Below are 17,513 nucleotides of genomic sequence, written 5' to 3' on the forward strand. Positions count from 1 at the left end.
TATCGCTGAGGAATTATTGATCACCATTTCCATTTCAATTCCCATCAATATCATACATCTGAGGCACTGCGCTTTCTCCACAAGAATGATTAAAAACTATTTTTAATGTATATACTTTATTATACTCCCTTATGAGATTCAGTTAAAATTAAGGCTTATTATTAATTATTTTTCTTCGATTAAAATAATATGTAGTGTATCCAAATGTATCCAAAAGAGATTAAGAATAGGTTTTGACTCTTTATGTAAGAATTATGTAAAATGTACTTTTAACACATTTATTTTACAATGCTCGACTTAAAAATGTGTGGAACTTGGCTTCAGCTAGCTTGTAGCGTCTCATGTTTACAATTGAAATAAATAAAGGCGTGATGAGATTAGTTATATCGGGGTCGTTGTGCTGAAAGTGCTCCGTGGACATTAGATAAGGCCGGAGTGCCGCCCAGAAGGTGGGAGCTGTTTCTGAACGTGGCCAACGGGCTGCTGCACTGACTGTACAGCGAGCCTGTCAAACACAAGCAACACAGCCAACATGGCGGACTGGGGTGAGAAACTAAGTTGGGAAGGATGGCTATCTGTACAACATTTACTTGTCGCACTCGGTGTTTTAAGGGCCTAATACACCTCTCATTGTTAACTCCGGGTGTCAGATGTGGACTGACCTAACGACTCTCATGTTGTTGTTTTTACAGACGCTGACAACTTCGAGCCGGAGGAACCGATTAAAAAGGCGGCAGCGCTGGACAAATGGGAAGGCGAGGACGAAGATGAAGATGTTAAGGTACAATATCGTGACGAACACTCGGTACAGTCTGAGCCGCTTTTTAAAATCGGCCACCGGTTGTTTGCGAGCTGTTAGCTGACCGAGAAAGCGATAGGATGTAATGCCACGCTTCGTCGTGGTTTCTCGTCGCCTGTCAGTCCGAACCTCCGAACCCCTGTTAGCTTTATGCTAACTCATGTGGCTCCAACAGGCAGCCTCTGGAAACTCTAGCTCAGCTAACGGTATGCTGGTATTCGAGTTTCAGTCATTCAAACGTATTGTTAACAAACTGAATAATGGCGTGCCAGTTCATACTTATGGGTTTAATCAAATTTTGGACGTTAGTAGTGTTTTCTACTTCTCTTGGTGTCATGAATTTTGATAGCGGTGCTTGAAGCAAATCTCTCACCGGACGGGCCACTTGAGCTAGCTAGTCTGCTAGCTCTCGTGTATTGTTGCGTCTGTAAATAAGCTTTAATGTTGGGTAACCTCAGTATTGAGTGATTTGGTCATGTGTTCCTAATATACAGGTCCATCCCATTATTACACAGATTTAGTTACATTAAACGATTATTGGAGATTAGCATAATTATGTCTACTCTGGCAAACCCACAGCTTGAGTCACGTTGAGTATGAGGCGGCGTTAGCGTGCTAACCAACTTTAGCCCCATTCAGATTAAATCATCCATTGGGTTGATGACTCAACTCAGCCAAGAACTAGGCCTGGAACTTTCCGACTTTACAGCAGGCAGTAGGAAGCCGCTGTTCAGCTGATACCGTAATACAGGTGGCTGCTATGTGAAAGCTGGCACGGTCTCTGTCCAGAAGCCTCAGATAATTGATCCTGTGGAAAGTGCTGGCAGAGGCCTCTTCAGTTCTCCCGTTTTCTGTCGCATATGGCGTCCAGACTGAAGAGCCTGGTGGTTTTATGTCCACTGTAGTACAAAATGGTCATTGTTTAGGAAGAAGGGTTAAGATTTTTGTGGAAATAAGACAATAGCACAAAGTTAATTTTTACTCAAGATAATTACATTTATTCCCAGGCGACTTTCATCCTGCTGCTGCTGTTGTTGTTGTTCATAACCTGCTGGAAATGCAACAGGCCGGTTGTCAAATGTTTATTGTGTAGTAATTCACAGTTTAAAGTATTGGATATTTCAGTTAGAAATTAGTGTCTTCTTGGATAGGATTACATTTATTTGTAGTGACACTTAAGGTGGATCTTAATATAAGACAGCAATCTACAGGATCACAACCCAAGTGATGTCTGAAGAGTCATCACCTATAAATTAATAATTTATAGGGGAACGGGCGGGGAAGAGGGATGGTGATAAGGGGCAAAAACCAACAAAACAAACAGACAAATGCATATATCAATCACCTGGATCACCTGTTGAGAAAGAAAAAAGAGAAAACAAGTAAAGAAAAAGAGAGCAATATAATAAACGACATCATCACAATGATCTATGTGAATATAACAGTAAATACTAAATATTATACATTATTGTGCAGCACGTAAGATCGACAGCGCACAGTGTGCTTTGAGGTAGCAGCCAAAAAGGATAAAATTAATAAATTAACACTGATGTCATAACTCGTAACTCATTGTCATGAATTACAGAATCTTAAGCTTTAATGTTGTTATATTTTTTTGATTCTTAACCACTGTTTAATATATACAAGTTCTGCATTATCACACAGTATTAAGCACTCACTGTGTGCATGTGGTACTTTAAGTTGACTGTAGACTGTACTATTTTTATTCTTTATCCTGGTACTGTAACACAGTTATTACCCTTGTTGGATCAGTAACATTGATCGATCCAGCTTATATACATCTGCACCAGTGTAATCAGGACTAGAATAATTTGAACAAGAGGTAGAACAAAAGTTATTCATCTTCAGAAAATGAAGTGGCAGCTGTTGCATGTCGATAACTGATCATTTTAGTTTTAAAAAGTTTAGATTTTTTGTTATTTTAAAATAAAAATTCTGACTGATTGCAGCCTTTGAACTAACTTACATTCGTAAAGTTGTCTAACTCTGTAGGTGTTAAGATGTTGCTCAGAAAAAAATTGTTATTGTTTGTTTTTTTGTTTTGTTTATTTTTGGTTATATTGTACATCTTTGGCTATATATTTATAACTTCTAGCATAGATATTAATAAAAAGGCAACAATTACACACATTACGTTCTGTGTTCACAGGACAACTGGGACGATGATGAAGAAGATGAAGAGAAAAAAACAGATGTGAAGAAACCAGGTTTGTACTCCAGTACCGCTTGCCTTTCACTAATGGATTATACTTGATTACTGAATGATTTTATGTTTCTTATGTCATTATTTTAATTTGCAGAACCAAAGGTTTCTGAAAAGAAAAAGCTTAGTGAAAAGATAAAAGAGAAAGAAAACCGGATGAAGAAGAAACAACAGGAGGCAGTGGAACAGCAAGAAGTAAGTCCCACTTTCTCATCTGTAAACCTTCTGACTCTATGCTCGTTTATCTCTAATAATATCTTAACTCTTACATTTTTATTTACAGGAAGACGAGCTCACTCTTGAAGAACAGCTGGCAGAAAAATTAAGAGTGAAGAAATTACAGGAAGACGCAGACTTGGAGCTAGCAAAAGATGCTTTTGGTAAGACCGGATCAGGTGTAGAAACTTTTTTTTTATCAAGAATATGAGGTCTTCCACAAAATCAGGTTGTATAACTGATGCAATACATTTAGTTTGCAATACATTAGTCGCTGTTGCTTGTAGTTAACATTTAACTAAGACTTAAAAGGCTTAAATACTTGTTTGGGTTTTACATTTTACACAGATGTCCCAGTAATCCTGCTGTAGATGCCACATACTATACCTCACCTCCAAAGGAACAATGCACCATTCTATTATCTGTAAAATGTTTAGAGTGGACTCTAAAAGCTGAAGCTTTAAGTAAGATCTTTACACATGCTTTGGGAAAGCTGTGATTTGAGGAAAATATTTGTGTTTTGTGGTCCTGATGCTGTAGACTCTGTGTTTTTTAAACTGCCGCATGTCTAACAAAAGTATATACTACAGATATGGGATTTTTGAGACCTGATATTGTTCATCTTGTTGTGATTAATGTATGTAATGGTGACCTTTAAATATTTTTCAGGTGTTGGCAGCACTTCAAACAGTGTCACTGGAATTGATGCCATGTGTCCATCTTCCAAAGAAGACTTCACAGAGTTTGAAAAAATGCTAAAAGAAAAGATAACCCAGTTTGAAAAATCTGTGCATTATTCAAGTTTCTTGGAGTCATTGTTTCGGGAACTTTGTATTTCATGTAAGTCTTTTTTTCCTGCTTTTACTGAACATTTTTTATTACACTTGTCTTAAATTAAAAATGCACTGGGCTTGTCCAATAACTACTTATTTTTCTTCCTCTTACAGTGGAAGTAGATGACTTGAAGAAAATCAGTAATTCCCTGTCAGTCCTACTTAGTGAAAAACAGAAACAAGAAAAAGTAAGTGACTGCATGCTTGCATTTATTAAGTTAATTAAGTTTCTATTCAGCAGGGGGTGCTACTCACCCAATACTTACTCGATGTCCAATCATAAAAAGTAAACTCTGGCAAAAGTTTGTAGTTATATAGTCGTTTTCAAATATATATGTATTTAGTTTAAGTCGCTTTTATTTGCCTTCTACAGCAAAACAAAGGAAAAAAGAAGAAGAAGGGGGTCTTAGCTGGAGGTGGTTTGAAAGCACAGCTCAAAGATGACCTTGACTATGCAGCGTTTGATGGAGGCTACGCCCAAGACTATGAGGACTTCATGTGACACTGGCTTCATCACTACTGCCCTTTCCCCTTCTCCCGACTGTCAGAAATGCAGCTGTACCTTCTCATGCTGTCCAGTGCCATCCTGGAAAATCTGAACTGTGTCTTGCCCCCTTCATTTTGCTTCAGTGACCAGAGGGACTATACCAGGGAGCATCCAGTCTCGCCACTCACGGTTTTTTTCTTCTTCTTCTTCTTTTCTCCTTCCATGCAAATGGAATTGCCTTTTCTCTCTCATTCAGCCTCAACTCACAAACAAATCACGCGGAATCTGTTGCTCGACCCAGCTACAACGGAGAATACTACCATAACTGCTGTTATCTGAGTTTTGCAGGGCTTGTTTTTTGTTTTGTTTTTTTTTTGTTTCTTTTTAAATTAAATGTTGCTCCTGTCAAAATGTCAGATGCAGTATTGCAGTTATAAGTCTAGTGACATAGAAACACATGGTTCTATGCAAATCCTTTAAACAGAATGTCATGTATATATTATAGGTCTCACTTACCTGTGGATGATTTTCTTACAGGCAAGTGTATATAGTATCTATAACTTCAGTTGCCAAATGCAGACAATTATTCAGTCCATTATTCATCTTTATTTCTGGAAAGGTTGACTGACGCAATATGAACGTAGTAGTTGTAAGCTTGCAGAGAGCACACAACATTCACTGTAAGATAAAAGGGATAGAGAAGTATAATAAATGTGACTTTAAAACCTCACAGCCATTCTCTTGATATCTCTGGAATATCCTTGAAAATATGGAGCAAACAGTACTTAGTTTTTTTTGTTTTTGTTTGTTTGTTTGTTTTGTTTTTTGTGCATGACAGAAAATTACTAATTGATTTCTACTAATGCAAAAAAAGTATGGATCAGGCAAGTGGATTAACTTGCTACAACTGGTCTCCTAATTGTTGCTTCTGCAGGCTTGTATCAAGTGTGATGAGGAGCGGGGGCTTATGGGCTTCACCCCACCATGTCTTCATATGGGCTACAGTTGGCTGAAAGGAGAGTTTTTCTCCTGTCTTTTTTTTTTTTTTTTTTCTTTTTCTTTTTAAGCAGTTGACCAGTTTAAATGTTACATGGACAATTGGATACATACAATGTGGAAGATACAGCATCTGCAGTGTTTTATAAGCATCTAATTTAATAAATCACTGGTCAAAAAAATATTGTTTTTGTCCTTGTTTATAGTACAGTTGGAAAGATGATAATACTTGTGTAATAAATACTCTATTTACATTTTCAAGTAAATATTTGCCACAGTAATGTAAAGTGAGAGGAAGAAACATTACATATTCCTTGAGATGAAGATGCAAGAAATTAGCATAACAGTTTAGTTACTCTTCAAGTGGGGGTGGGGGATATTTATGGATGTATAAACAAAAACATGTTAACACCATCTGGTTTCATTTTAGCAAGTCATCGTCTGGTCTTCATGATGTTCCTAGGTCTCCTCTTGTCTAGTTTCTGGCTTTTGTACGTTTTCCCTCAGGGTTTCTGGTGCTACGTCTACGACTGCTGCGTGGTGCGTTTGCCCTCTGCCGGCGCCGGTTCTGCCTGCTTTCCCCTCTCACGATGTTTGTTCCTACTGTCTGACCTTGAGAGCGCTGCATTGTTTGAAAGACGTTCTGGCGTGTAACCTCACGGTCTCCGCAGGTAAACGTTAGCGCTATGCCCTCATTGGTTTTCATGACCCGAGATGTGCCGTCAGAAGTACCGTCAAAGCAGCGGCCAAGTGCAATTTCTTTGGCTGTGCGGGGATCCTGGTCTGTCACCGTATAAATTCCGTAGTTATGGCCCAGAGGGTCAAGAGGCGCCAGCATGGTGAACTCATTGGTGTCATTGTTGACAGCTAGGGGCAGGTGGTTGACTAAATACTCCTGAAGCATTGAGTTGACATGATCTCTCTTGCAGCTTCCTTGTGGGATCACCTTCACCAGTGTACGATCTACACGTTCCTGATCGTACAGCATCCCACTGCACTTGAATTCCAGACACACTGCTGAAACAGATGTCTGGTCCATGTCGCGAATGCTGCGAGTGTCTCGAAGGCCGTACAACTGGCCTACGGTCTTGGGATGGGTACCGCCCATGTTGTGGGACCGCACATTGATCTCATGCGGGCTGTTGATTTTGACCTTGATGTAGCAGGCCCGGTATTCCATAGGCTTGGGCCACCAACTTAGGTAATCCTCCGTCCAGCTCATGGGGTCATCTTCATTAAAGGGCACTGTGTTGTAATCGTAGCGATCTCCTTCGACTCTTGAGAACCGGAAGTGTGCTGCACTAAATGGGGCCTCCTCACATTCTTTCAAGTTCTCAAATGGGTACACTGGTCCGTTACCTTCCTCGGCTGTGTTGGGGCTTGGTTTTGCTACATTGATGCTGAATGCTGTCTTCTTCACTCTGGGGTCCTCGTGGTCAGATCGCATGTAGTTTAGTTTACCAAGGTAAGGCTGAGGCACTCCAATGAGGTTGGGATTGAATTTGGGAGCAGACGGGACAGCCTCCAGTTCCTCTCCACCGAGGTTGGCCATGATATAGGCGGTATAGGCGTCAGCTTTCTGTTCATCGCAGAAAGCAGGAAGACAAGCTCCATTGGGACCAGTGACCACACTATCAAATCGGCCCCAGGCACGGGGATTGGTGGAGTAGCCAGCTTTGGGCTCCATATTTATGAGACTGATCACAACTCCTTCCACCTGCTCGCTGGGCATGAACCGTTCACTGCGGAAAGCCCGAACTTTCACATAACACCTACGGTTCTCTGGGACATCCAAGTTAAACAGTCGCCTTTCTCTGATCTCCATGTTACCAATCAAAAATGTTCTCTCCTCCCTTTTGCCTCTTTTCTTCTTCTCCACCTGCAGACTCCCCTCCTCCTCCCACAGACCAGTTTCAGGGTTCAGTGACCACAGCTTCATGGTGTTGAGGTGCTCTGACATCTGAACCTGAGCAGAGTCCAGTGAAACTTTTACTTCACCTGCATTCAGTGGCTCGTTGTTTTCTTCACCTCTAAAGTCAACTGAAAACATGCCATAGGTCCTCAGTGGCATGGTATCACCTTCATCTCCGATAAAATTTAGATCACTTTGAGCTGCGGCAGCTGTGGAGATGTCTCTGGGGTCGAGAAATGTTACACTAGCACTGACGTTACCCGTGAAGACTTCGCCATTTTCCTTGTAGAAGGAATAGGGAGGAATCTGGATTTGAACCATTGGCTCCTGGCTCTCTACCTCCCCAAGCTCAAGAGTATTGGTTTCTGTGGAGCTGATTGTCACAGGGGCTTTTTTTCTGAGAAGTTTTATCTCATGGTAAACAGCCCCACCTTTGGTGTTAAATGGAAGCACTTTTGTGGTGTTGACAAATTTCTGCATGTTGTCCATGAAGGTTAATACTAGCCTCTCTGTATCTTGGGGGATTTGGATAGAGAAGGTTCCTTTGTAGCCTGTACGACTAATTCTGACTCCATTCATAAAAATATGACCAAACCGCATTGGTTCTCCATTGTCTGCAGCAATGGCCCTACCATGCACAATGGCCTTAGTGTCCACACATTTCTGGCAGCCACACTTGGTCACCACCATGGTGGGCAGTTGGTAGCCCTGACATGTTAGCTGTCTTTCCTCCATTTTTGCCACACCGCAGCAATAAGCCACTTTGTCTTTGCACCTGATACCATTGTCGAGCTGTTCAGCACATCTACTTGGGGGACACTTGCCCACATCGTAGTAGAATGAGTTGGTACTGTTTTGGAAGCAGTCGTGTGGAAGGCGGATGAGGTGGGATTCAGGTTTAGGGTTGCATGAATGCTCATCTCTGCCTGTGTTTAGATGAAGAAATTAAAATGATTTAGTTTGCGTATACTAAAATTCTCACTTCTGTGTATTCAGCACGTGTTTTCACTTAATTAATACTGCACCTAAGATCCTGAGAGTAGCTGTTTTAGTCTTAATGGCTCCAGTTGGACCACTTGCTCTGCAGTAGTATTCTCCAGACTGCTCTGGATGCAGATCTCTTATGACCAAGGTGCTTTCTGACTCCTTCTCCATGAGAGTGTTATTGTGAAACCTGTTGGTTGACAAAACAAATGAAATAATTCAATAGGAGTTCAACATGTCTACTATCTAAAATTCCAATATAATTAGTCCTACCATTGGTATGCATCCGGCTGTGGCGTTCCTGCAACTTTGCAGCAGAAGGCAGCACTTTGTCCTGCCCTCCTGACCTTGCTTTCAGGATTGCTCAACACATGAAGTTTCTCTAAAAAACAGAAATAAAATATTACCTCTACATGTTAAACAGATTGTACTTTAGTAAATATGCAGGTCAGAATTATTCTTTCATATTTGGATCCACAAGTAATTCTATAGACATCTACCGGCTCTTTTTAGCTGGACGCTGAGGACAGAGGTACGCTCACTGCTCTTGGGCACAACAACATCAAGGGGGGCATGGCCCTTGAGCCTGACAGTCAGGGTTGTGTTGCCATCAGGGCAGATATTGGGTATGCGGAAATGTCCATTGTGGTCTGTAAGGGTAAGGAATTTGCCAGAGCGAAGGATGGCGGCCCCTTTGGCGACGAGACCACCAGTGCTGCGTACAGAACCCAACATTGTGTGTTCTTCACACATGCATTCACAGTCAGAGTTTGCTTGCCCCATCACACACTGCAGGGAACAAGCTAAGGAGTAACATAAAAACAAGAAAAAGTTTATTAGTAACAAATTTGTAATTGCATATATGTGCTATGTTATTATCTGTGTAGCCTAATTAAGCCTTTTTTTCACCTGTCTTTGGGCACTCAGGTCCATTACATGCTTTCCCATCTAATTTTGGCCCACTGCACAGCAGCGAGTCAGATTGACAATTTCGATGGCGAAGTTGCACCCCCACTTGGCCACAGAGGGCAGGACATGGGCTCCAGTCTGACCATGGTCCCCAGGTTCCCTGAATGTTAATACTGTTATGTGCTGGGGGAAAGAAAAAAAAATAGAAGTACTCTGAAAAGTAATTTTACTTAGATTATGAAAAAAAAAATTTAACAAACAAAAAAAAATAGATCTTTTTTACTGCACAGAGGCAAACAGAAAAAAAATGTTCATGGCCAAACCTTTTGGACATAGGAAACGGACTGCATAGTTGGAGCAGTTGAGCTGGGGACCTTGCTCTTCATTCAGGCACCAGAAGCCCACAGTCGGGTCTGCATGGACCGTCTCCCCAGTTTCACGCGCTGGGATCCATTCAGTGGTTCTGGCTTCGATTGCCTTTGGAGTTTCGCATACACGGGTACGGTAATAGAAACGAATGGCATCCAGCTGTTCATAATCTCCACGGCCTCCAGGATGATCAACATTGAACCATGTCGACCACTGATAGTTATCTATGTGCAAAGAGAGTGCGGAAATAAATATGGTCCTAATAGCACCTCATTGTTACAGTGTTCAACATATCTCATAAAACTTAAGACGATAGAAAGAACACTTTATATCAGTCAGAAAATTTATTGGATTTTTAAGAAACAAAAGTTACCTTCTGTTTGGTAGACAGCAGAACTAGACTCTTTGCCACTTTGTCTCCATGATCCTGCAAAGGACATATCACAAACATTTGATTAGCTCATGTCACGTTTGTCATGGCGATGTAATGTTCCATATTGACAGAAGATGGCGCTAAACATATTTGAAAAACTTGAGCTTTTATGCATTAAATCTAGCTTTACAGACATAGAGTTACATCTATGTCAGTTTTTGAGAGCAGGGCTCAGTAGTGTCAATTTGCCTTTATACATGTAATGTTTCATTTCCACTTAAGTGGAAAACTGAAGTTTAAGTTAAAACTTAATTATTAACTGAATTAAAATGTATTTAAAAAATTTAAAACTTTATTAAACAGCCCATAAGAACGGGAAAGAAAGATTATTTAAGTGAGTTTGAGTGTGGATGTTGGTGCCAGAGTAAGAGACCATGCAGTGATTTTTACTGCGGAATCAGTTTTGTGTTCAGTACAGTGCCTGTTGAAATACTAAACATCACAGACATTTGAGCAGTGGTTTTGGCCAGAGATTTCTCCACATTCTGTCAATGTTCTTACAGACTCCAGATGAAACACCCAAATTCTTTGTAATTTTATGTTGAGAAACGTTATTCTGAACATGCAGTCTTTCACAGAGTTGTCAAGCCTTCCGGCCCCCCATCTTTAGTTGTGAAAGACTCTGCCTCTAGTTTTTTTTTTTTTTTAGTACCCAATCACTGACCAGTTGCAGTTTAAACTACACACCACATGTTTTTAGCATTACTGAACTTGGCAGTCACATCCTTTTATCAAGCATTTCGCTTTCATCAAGGTTTTTTTCCCGCACAAAACTTTGAAAAACGTTTACGATTTGATACATTGTCATCAATCATGCTAATCAAATGGTTTGCAAATCACTGCACTCTATACTCTTTACACGGCATTACGATGCGCGAATGCGTGCTGGCTGTGATGCTTTGTAACTTTTCTTTAATCATCTTTTTACTCAAATGATGACAAAAGGAGCTTTTTGTGAGAGACCCACCTTGAGCTGTAACAACAGTGGCTGCAGTGATTCCCAAGAAAATGAACAGACACCTCAGCGACATTTTCACACTCTTCTGCCACGTTTGACACTTGAACTTTCACCCCTGGTATGTGTGCTTCTCACAAGGAACTTCAGTGGAGAAAAAAGTGTTTCATGTTAGCAGCGTTTGATAAAACCATCCAAATTTTAAAATATGTATTGACACTCAAACTGACTTATTGCATTAGCTGCCAAAAGTAATAAAATAATAGTTCATGTTTAGATTGAAAATTTGTCCTTAAGTATATTCACCATTATACATTTGATCTTTTTAGCTTTTGGGATGAAACACCCCCCCCCAAACATGGCTGGACAGAGCCCCCCTTCCCCCTCAGATTACACATCTGTGTTAGTCATCAGTATTTGTCAGGGGAACACTCAAACATTTGTGCATCCACTGTTGAAACACTGGCCTCACCGTCCAAATCTCCACACAGAAGGTTCAGATTAGCACACTTTAAAAATTGTACACTGCAGACTAATTTGTCACCTTTGCTTGTAAGATGAAAGAACAGAGAAAGTGTTAATGAAACAACACGTTAGTTAGGCTTGAGATGGATGGGTTGAAGGAAATGAAGAAAAAAAGACTAATAGTAAAACTTGTATCAGCAAGACTAACCCGGAATAAGGCTACAGGTAAGACACCTGATTCCAGTCACAAATGGCACTAGTTAAATTCCAAGCTCTGGAATTTGAATAAACCCTCCACTTTCTGTAACATAATCAACCAACATCGGCCATAAGTACAGCTGCTCACTTTGATGTAGTGTTGCCACATCTCTGTGCAGTCTCAGCAGTTAGTAACAGACTTGTGACACATGAATTTGTGTAGCCCAGTAAACTGATTTTTACTTACCTTTCTCTGTTCTGAGCTTAGTTTTTGTTTCTCTCTTAGAATGTCCTTCTTTTCTCTCCCGTTATACTTCTGTTTCACATTTCTTTCCTCCTCTTCAGTTCTTCCCTCCTCTGGTTCAACACACTCCTTCATGTCTCCTTTATATCTCTTCCCTCTTTGCCTCAGCCAACACCCCCTCCCCTCCCTCTGTGGCAGCGTGCCACAGTATCTTTGCACTAATATCTTTATAATTCATCACATTTCTTATAAAAGCCATGATGCACAACAGCTATTATATAGTCTTACATATATAAGATGGGAAATTCAGAGGTTCTGACCAACACATGCTGGTGTTAATAAAATCGATCCCCGTGCCCAAGATCAGTGCTGTCAGGGTCAATCTGGGCATTTGTCCTCTGCTCTGCTCTCAGTCTGCATGCTTCCTTCTTAAGCTGGAAGAGCTGGGGATTCAGATATTCCACATCAACTTTATAATCTTGTGATAGGCACAAGAAAAAAAGCATTTGTAGCAATTAGAAATTCAGATTTTGACCATTCGAAGAAGACAAAATCTTCAGTTATACTTTTTTCTTTCTTTTTACTCTCAGATGTGAAGCAGATTTGAGCGAATTAATTGTTTGCATGTGCATTTATCTCCATTTTGTTGTGTAATCAGTGAGCAACCTCTGTGCAGTGCCCCTGGACCAGCTGCTAGATCAAGGACACAGTGAGAGGAGAATTATGCCCGAAAGTTTTTGGTGGCAGAGGAAACCAAATGAAACCTAAAGAGGTGCTGTCAAATGCAGGCTTGGATTACTTGTCTGTATGGATTGCGTACTACTAACTGAAGATTTGGTTATTTTGTACAAGATGATAATAATAACATTTAGAAATGCACATTTTTTAAAAAACGTCTTATGACTCAGCAACCAAACAGCTGCTTATAGACACACGTACCCAGGAAGCAGCAACATTTTACCATTCATTTATTTCCTGACCTAGTGAAAGTACAGTCTGGGGGCCCGATTTTGGTCTCTACAAAGTCCTGAGGGACAAGTCTAGCTCTTTAACTGCTAAATGCTCCACTATGTTCACCAGATAGCTGCTACCTTTGTCTGGTGTTTGGTATTTAGAGCTTTTCCAGACAAAAGAGAAAACAGCTGCAGGTTGAAACAACAAAAAAGCTCTGCAGAGATGAGCTAGAGATAACGCTGAATTGTTATCTCCAGCTCATCTCTGCTGCGTAAATCTATGTTATTAAAAACATAGATTTACGCAAGTGTTTTTTTTTCCCCTCAGTGATGTTAAACCAGACAAAGAGGCACAGAGTCACAGAGCGAGCTAGAGGAGCAAAGTCTGTCATGTCTGTTAGAAATCCTGTAAAATTGTCAGCATCTGTTGTTTTTCCACAGAACATTTATTAGCTGACGTCTTTTTGTCAATTACAAGGCAAAGAACAACCTGCAGCGGAAGAATTTAACCGGGTCCTGCACCACAGGCCTCAGGCCAGGTAAAAGGACAAATGCCAGTGGCAAAGTTTGGTCAACTGCTTATTACATAAAACACATACAGTCGCATGTCTGTGAGCACAGGGTTCTCCGGAGGTGAAAAACCCAACACAATCAGGTTCAACAACCTTGAAGCTTCATGTTTAGTTTCCACCAATTACTGACTTTCCTTTGCAGAGGTGCTTTGGTTTGGGGAGAGAAAATAAGCGTCAGTGTGGTCAAGTTTGGAGGCAGATAAAGGGCCAAAGCAATGCTCTGCCTTTGTTTACGTGTAGAAAAGGCACTCATGGAAAAATAGCGTATTCATCGACACGGTCGAGTGAGCGTGAAAATCTGAAATTGATGTAACGAGGCTGTATTTGCAATACTTTTCACTAAAACAAATTTATACTCTGGTTAAGCGTAATAAATATCAATCACATATTCGCCAGAAACTTAGACACCAGCCACCACTTTCACTAAAGAGGTTTTTAGTGAAGACAACTTTATGGCACTTTATGACAAATGAACTTTGTGTCTTTATAAATGAAAGGACAGAAGAGGCGAGTAATGACTTCATGGGAGGAAAAGTGACTGAATAAGCAAACACACAAAGTCAGGTTTCCAGGCAACAGAAACATCTTGTTGGGCAGAGTTTGTGGAATTACATCAAATGAGACAGGTTGTTTTTATGAAGTGAGGATGAGGCTGATCCTCATCACACTTTATTCAAGCTGCACTGTGCCAAGGCAGACGGTTGTTTACCATCAGGATGGCATTAACTCAGCCTCTGGCAAGATCTCCCATCAACAGGCCATTAAATATCTGTTACAGTTTACATTTAGCAAACAAATGGAAATTTGTTTTATCCGCCAGTCGTTTTAGTAATTATTTAAAGTCATGTGAAAACGAAAGTTTGTGCAATACTGTGAGAAAAACCTTTTGTTAGGAATTAAGAGAGTATGTAGCAGCTGCTACCCAAATGCACTTTCATCAGCAAGTCTGAGCACCTCTACAAAAGCAAAAGTTTTAGTGGTTGGTCTGGAGGATTCAGCTGTGGGTTACCACAAAGGCACACTCTTCCCAGGATCAGCATCCCAGAAAAATCACCCCCAGGTCAGACTGTGCAATGTTCAGAGAAACTGCAAAGAAAGCCAGGAGCTACATCTCAGACTCTACACTGAAGCTAAAACACACTCTTAAAAAAGTTTTGCTGTGAGAAAGCCTCTTAAAAAAGCAACATGGTAGGACAGCATGTGTTTGCAAAGTTGGATCTGAAGAACCCACAAGACTTCTGGAACCACATGTTTAGGGATAACAAAACATTACAGCACATCAGCACAATCACCTCATCGCCTCATCAAGCATGGTGATGGAGGGGAGATGATTTGGGTTCGTTTTGCAACCACAGGACACGGGCACCTTGTAGTCATTGAGTCCACTGTGGACTCCTCCGTATATCAGAGTATTCTAGAGTCAAATATAAGGTCATCTGTCCAAAAAATAAACCAAACTGGGGTTACGTAACAGGACAAGGATCACAAGTAAAGCAAGCATCAAATCTATAACAGTGGTATAGAAAAGTCATACGGAAAACTATTATCTCAAGTTAATGCTGCTAAATTTGATTCTATAAGCTACTGAATCACAGGCTGTACTTGACTGTGACAACTTTCTTTTTCACATGACTGAAAAAACTGCACTTTTATTCTGTGATCATCATTGGTTTAATGTTGGTCTTTTATTGGTGACTCATCGTTTGTCTTTGGTCTGTGATGGAAAACAGATTGAAGCACTTTACTTAACTATATCCATTTCATATATAAGTATATATATGAAATCCATTTCATATATAAGTATATATATGAAATGGATACCTTCACATCAGACAACTATAGTCACTGGATACATTTTAAATTGCATTTTTACACATAAGATAAATAAATCCCAAATGGTAAGCAGTCAAAGCATTTGACATTTGATACCAGAGGTATTAGTGTAGCAGTGGATACTACAGCAGCATAAATTCCTGCATTGTTTGTGGTTAATAGACTGTTTTAGCCCCCGTGGGATACATGCCAATCATCCAAATGGTGGGAGGCGGGTTGCATTCTTTCCTGATAATAAATATGTAGGTTCTTACTGGCAGCTCTACACCATTGTTATACAACCTTAGAACATCCTGAACTGACACACCATCAATTACAGGACTGAAGTCTCAGGAGATAGGGTTGTAAAGCCAGAAATATAGAGAGAACAACACTAAACTCCTTCCTCTACAGTCAAAATACGTGATCGCAACAAATTTGCGCTGCAACTGGAGCTATAGAACCCCAAAGCGCTCACAGGTCAGATAAGTTTCAGTTTAAAGTCTTCAATTTAGATGCTGATTCACCTGCAAAATTTAAGTGTAAAATTTAACATTACTAACAATTTGATGATCAGGCATCATCAGGACATGAAAATAATATTAATATGTATATATATTATTATAATTCCTACTGCACTTTATGTACATATAAAAAGGAAAACCTTGGTGTTATTTACTGAATATATTAACCATCTGAACATTTGGCTTTTAAAAAAATTGATTATTTATTATTATTATTATTACCAGTCTGCCCCCGTCCCTTTTTTATTGTTTTCTAATGCATCTCTAATTCCTCCTGTCTCCTGTGCTGCTGTAACAAGCGAATTTCCCCAGTGTTGGGTTAAATAAAGTTTATGTCTGGAAAATTCCACTAGTGGTGGAAAATAACCAGGTGAAGTAAAATGTAGCATTTGTATAGGAAGAGGTAAATGCAATTATTATCAAAGTGAAGCCCACACTGATGCATCAATTACAGATCAATAAAATAGTTTATATCGTTCTACACAATGCACAGATTTTCCTATTGTTTCCTTCTTCAGCCACACTCTAATTTATTCACTAAAGAATTGGTTAAATTTCAGAAGCAAGATAAGATAAAAAATAATCTAGGTGATGTGATTGGTTAATAATGGCACAGCATTAACATCCACACATCATTTTGAATCCTTGACCTGTGATGGAATATAAAGACTGAAGACCTTCCTTCTCCATCAACGCTGAAACTTTAGTTACTCTGGGCTTTAAACCTGGTGCTATATTCAGTAAATGATGAATGAAGGCATCAGTTATTTTAATCTAATCCCAAAACACAAAACCATCTTTTGTGAGAAACCCCTAAATCATTCTATCAGGAATTATTGGTTTTCATCAGAGATGTAGTTTTTGTGCTCTCTGATGATGCTGAGCTTTCTCCAAAGTCAAATGTATCTTCTAAAGGTTTTAAAATCTTGATTTTCTTGAGTTTCAACCACTTTTTCCCCCAGAAGGAAGTAGAGTGGGCTCTCTCTCCCTCTGTGTGATGCCGGGCCCCTAATGACAGAAGCAGAAGCTGCTCTGCATATTTTCACTGGTAGAGTCATTAAAGGGACCAGTAGCCACCCCCTCCCCCCAGTGCTCTCTGCTTAACCTCTGTTTCCTTGCTGTCCTGTCTGCTTTCGTAACGTACAGTCTGTCTACAAGACATACAAGTCTCTTCTGTTTCAGTACACTAAATTACTCACCGCTCTGCGGATTAAAGGAAAGTCCTGAAACAATACTCACATGCCTGTTTGCCCTTGGAATACAGTTATTCACACAGAATGCACAGATCTTGCTTTACGAAAGTTAAACAACACTTTGCATGGTGATTGTGGAGTTTGTCTCTCATCTCTTGCAGAGCAGCTGCAAACAGAATTCGGACAGAAGGTGCAACTACAGCACACGGTAGGGTTACAGGATACATGAAGACTATATTGTAAGATAAGAATGGGAGGAAATATGGTGGAAAACTGACTTGTTTAGATTATCGCATAATCTGGCAATTATCTCTTAATTAAAATGATATAATTTACAGTGTGTGTGCCATCAAACACATTCTTTGGCTCAAAAAACAGTCCAAAAGTGAGAGATAAACTGTGGCAGCTAAAGAAACTGAAGTGAGCAAGCGACAG

At 40.1% G+C, this 17,513-nt stretch overlaps 2 protein-coding genes across 2 annotated transcripts; one reads left to right on the forward strand and one right to left on the reverse strand.

Moving 5' to 3' along the window:
- Window positions 1–406: 406 nt before the first annotated feature.
- eif3jb (eukaryotic translation initiation factor 3, subunit Jb) lies at window positions 407–5,289 on the forward strand. The gene is made up of 8 exons (XM_086288690.1): window positions 407–545; window positions 693–781; window positions 2,970–3,027; window positions 3,121–3,218; window positions 3,307–3,403; window positions 3,909–4,079; window positions 4,187–4,260; window positions 4,446–5,289. The coding sequence occupies exons 1-8, from the start codon at window positions 533–535 to the stop codon at window positions 4,572–4,574; spliced, it is 729 nt and encodes a 242-aa protein (XP_086144816.1). The 5' UTR covers window positions 407–532; the 3' UTR covers window positions 4,575–5,289.
- cilp (cartilage intermediate layer protein, nucleotide pyrophosphohydrolase) lies at window positions 3,903–12,136 on the reverse strand. Its single transcript, XM_086288677.1, has 9 exons — window positions 12,028–12,136; window positions 11,130–11,261; window positions 10,103–10,156; window positions 9,684–9,953; window positions 9,361–9,543; window positions 8,952–9,254; window positions 8,725–8,833; window positions 8,493–8,641; window positions 3,903–8,393 (listed from the first exon to the last, which is right to left on the reverse strand). The coding sequence occupies exons 2-9, from the start codon at window positions 11,191–11,193 to the stop codon at window positions 6,031–6,033; spliced, it is 3,495 nt and encodes a 1,164-aa protein (XP_086144803.1). The 5' UTR covers window positions 11,194–11,261; window positions 12,028–12,136; the 3' UTR covers window positions 3,903–6,030.
- Window positions 12,137–17,513: the final 5,377 nt, after the last annotated feature.

This window comes from Aulonocara sp. 'chitande type north' Nkhata Bay, linkage group LG1, assembly GCF_057382095.1.
Source record: "Aulonocara sp. 'chitande type north' Nkhata Bay isolate Kocher_YH1m ecotype deep benthic linkage group LG1, A_spYH_male_GT1.1, whole genome shotgun sequence".
Classification (NCBI taxonomy): Eukaryota; Metazoa; Chordata; class Actinopteri; order Cichliformes; family Cichlidae; genus Aulonocara; species Aulonocara sp. 'chitande type north' Nkhata Bay.

What these genes read in the sequence shown, in the direction of transcription:
- cilp (XM_086288677.1), bottom strand. Translation starts at nt 11,193, where the DNA reads ATGTCGCTGAGGTGTCTGTTCATTTTCTTGGGAATCACTGCAGCCACT. An exon ending in TGCTGTCTACCAAACAGAAG is followed by an intron (nt 9,954 to 10,102) that starts GTAACTTTTGTT and finishes CTTTGCACATAG; the next exon opens with ATAACTATCAGTGGTCGACA. An exon ending in CGTCCAGCTAAAAAGAGCCG is followed by an intron (nt 8,834 to 8,951) that starts GTAGATGTCTAT and finishes TCTGTTTTTTAG; the next exon opens with AGAAACTTCATGTGTTGAGC.
- eif3jb (XM_086288690.1), top strand. An exon ending in ACGAAGATGAAGATGTTAAG is followed by an intron (nt 782 to 2,969) that starts GTACAATATCGT and finishes CTGTGTTCACAG; the next exon opens with GACAACTGGGACGATGATGA. An exon ending in TCGGGAACTTTGTATTTCAT is followed by an intron (nt 4,080 to 4,186) that starts GTAAGTCTTTTT and finishes TTCCTCTTACAG; the next exon opens with TGGAAGTAGATGACTTGAAG.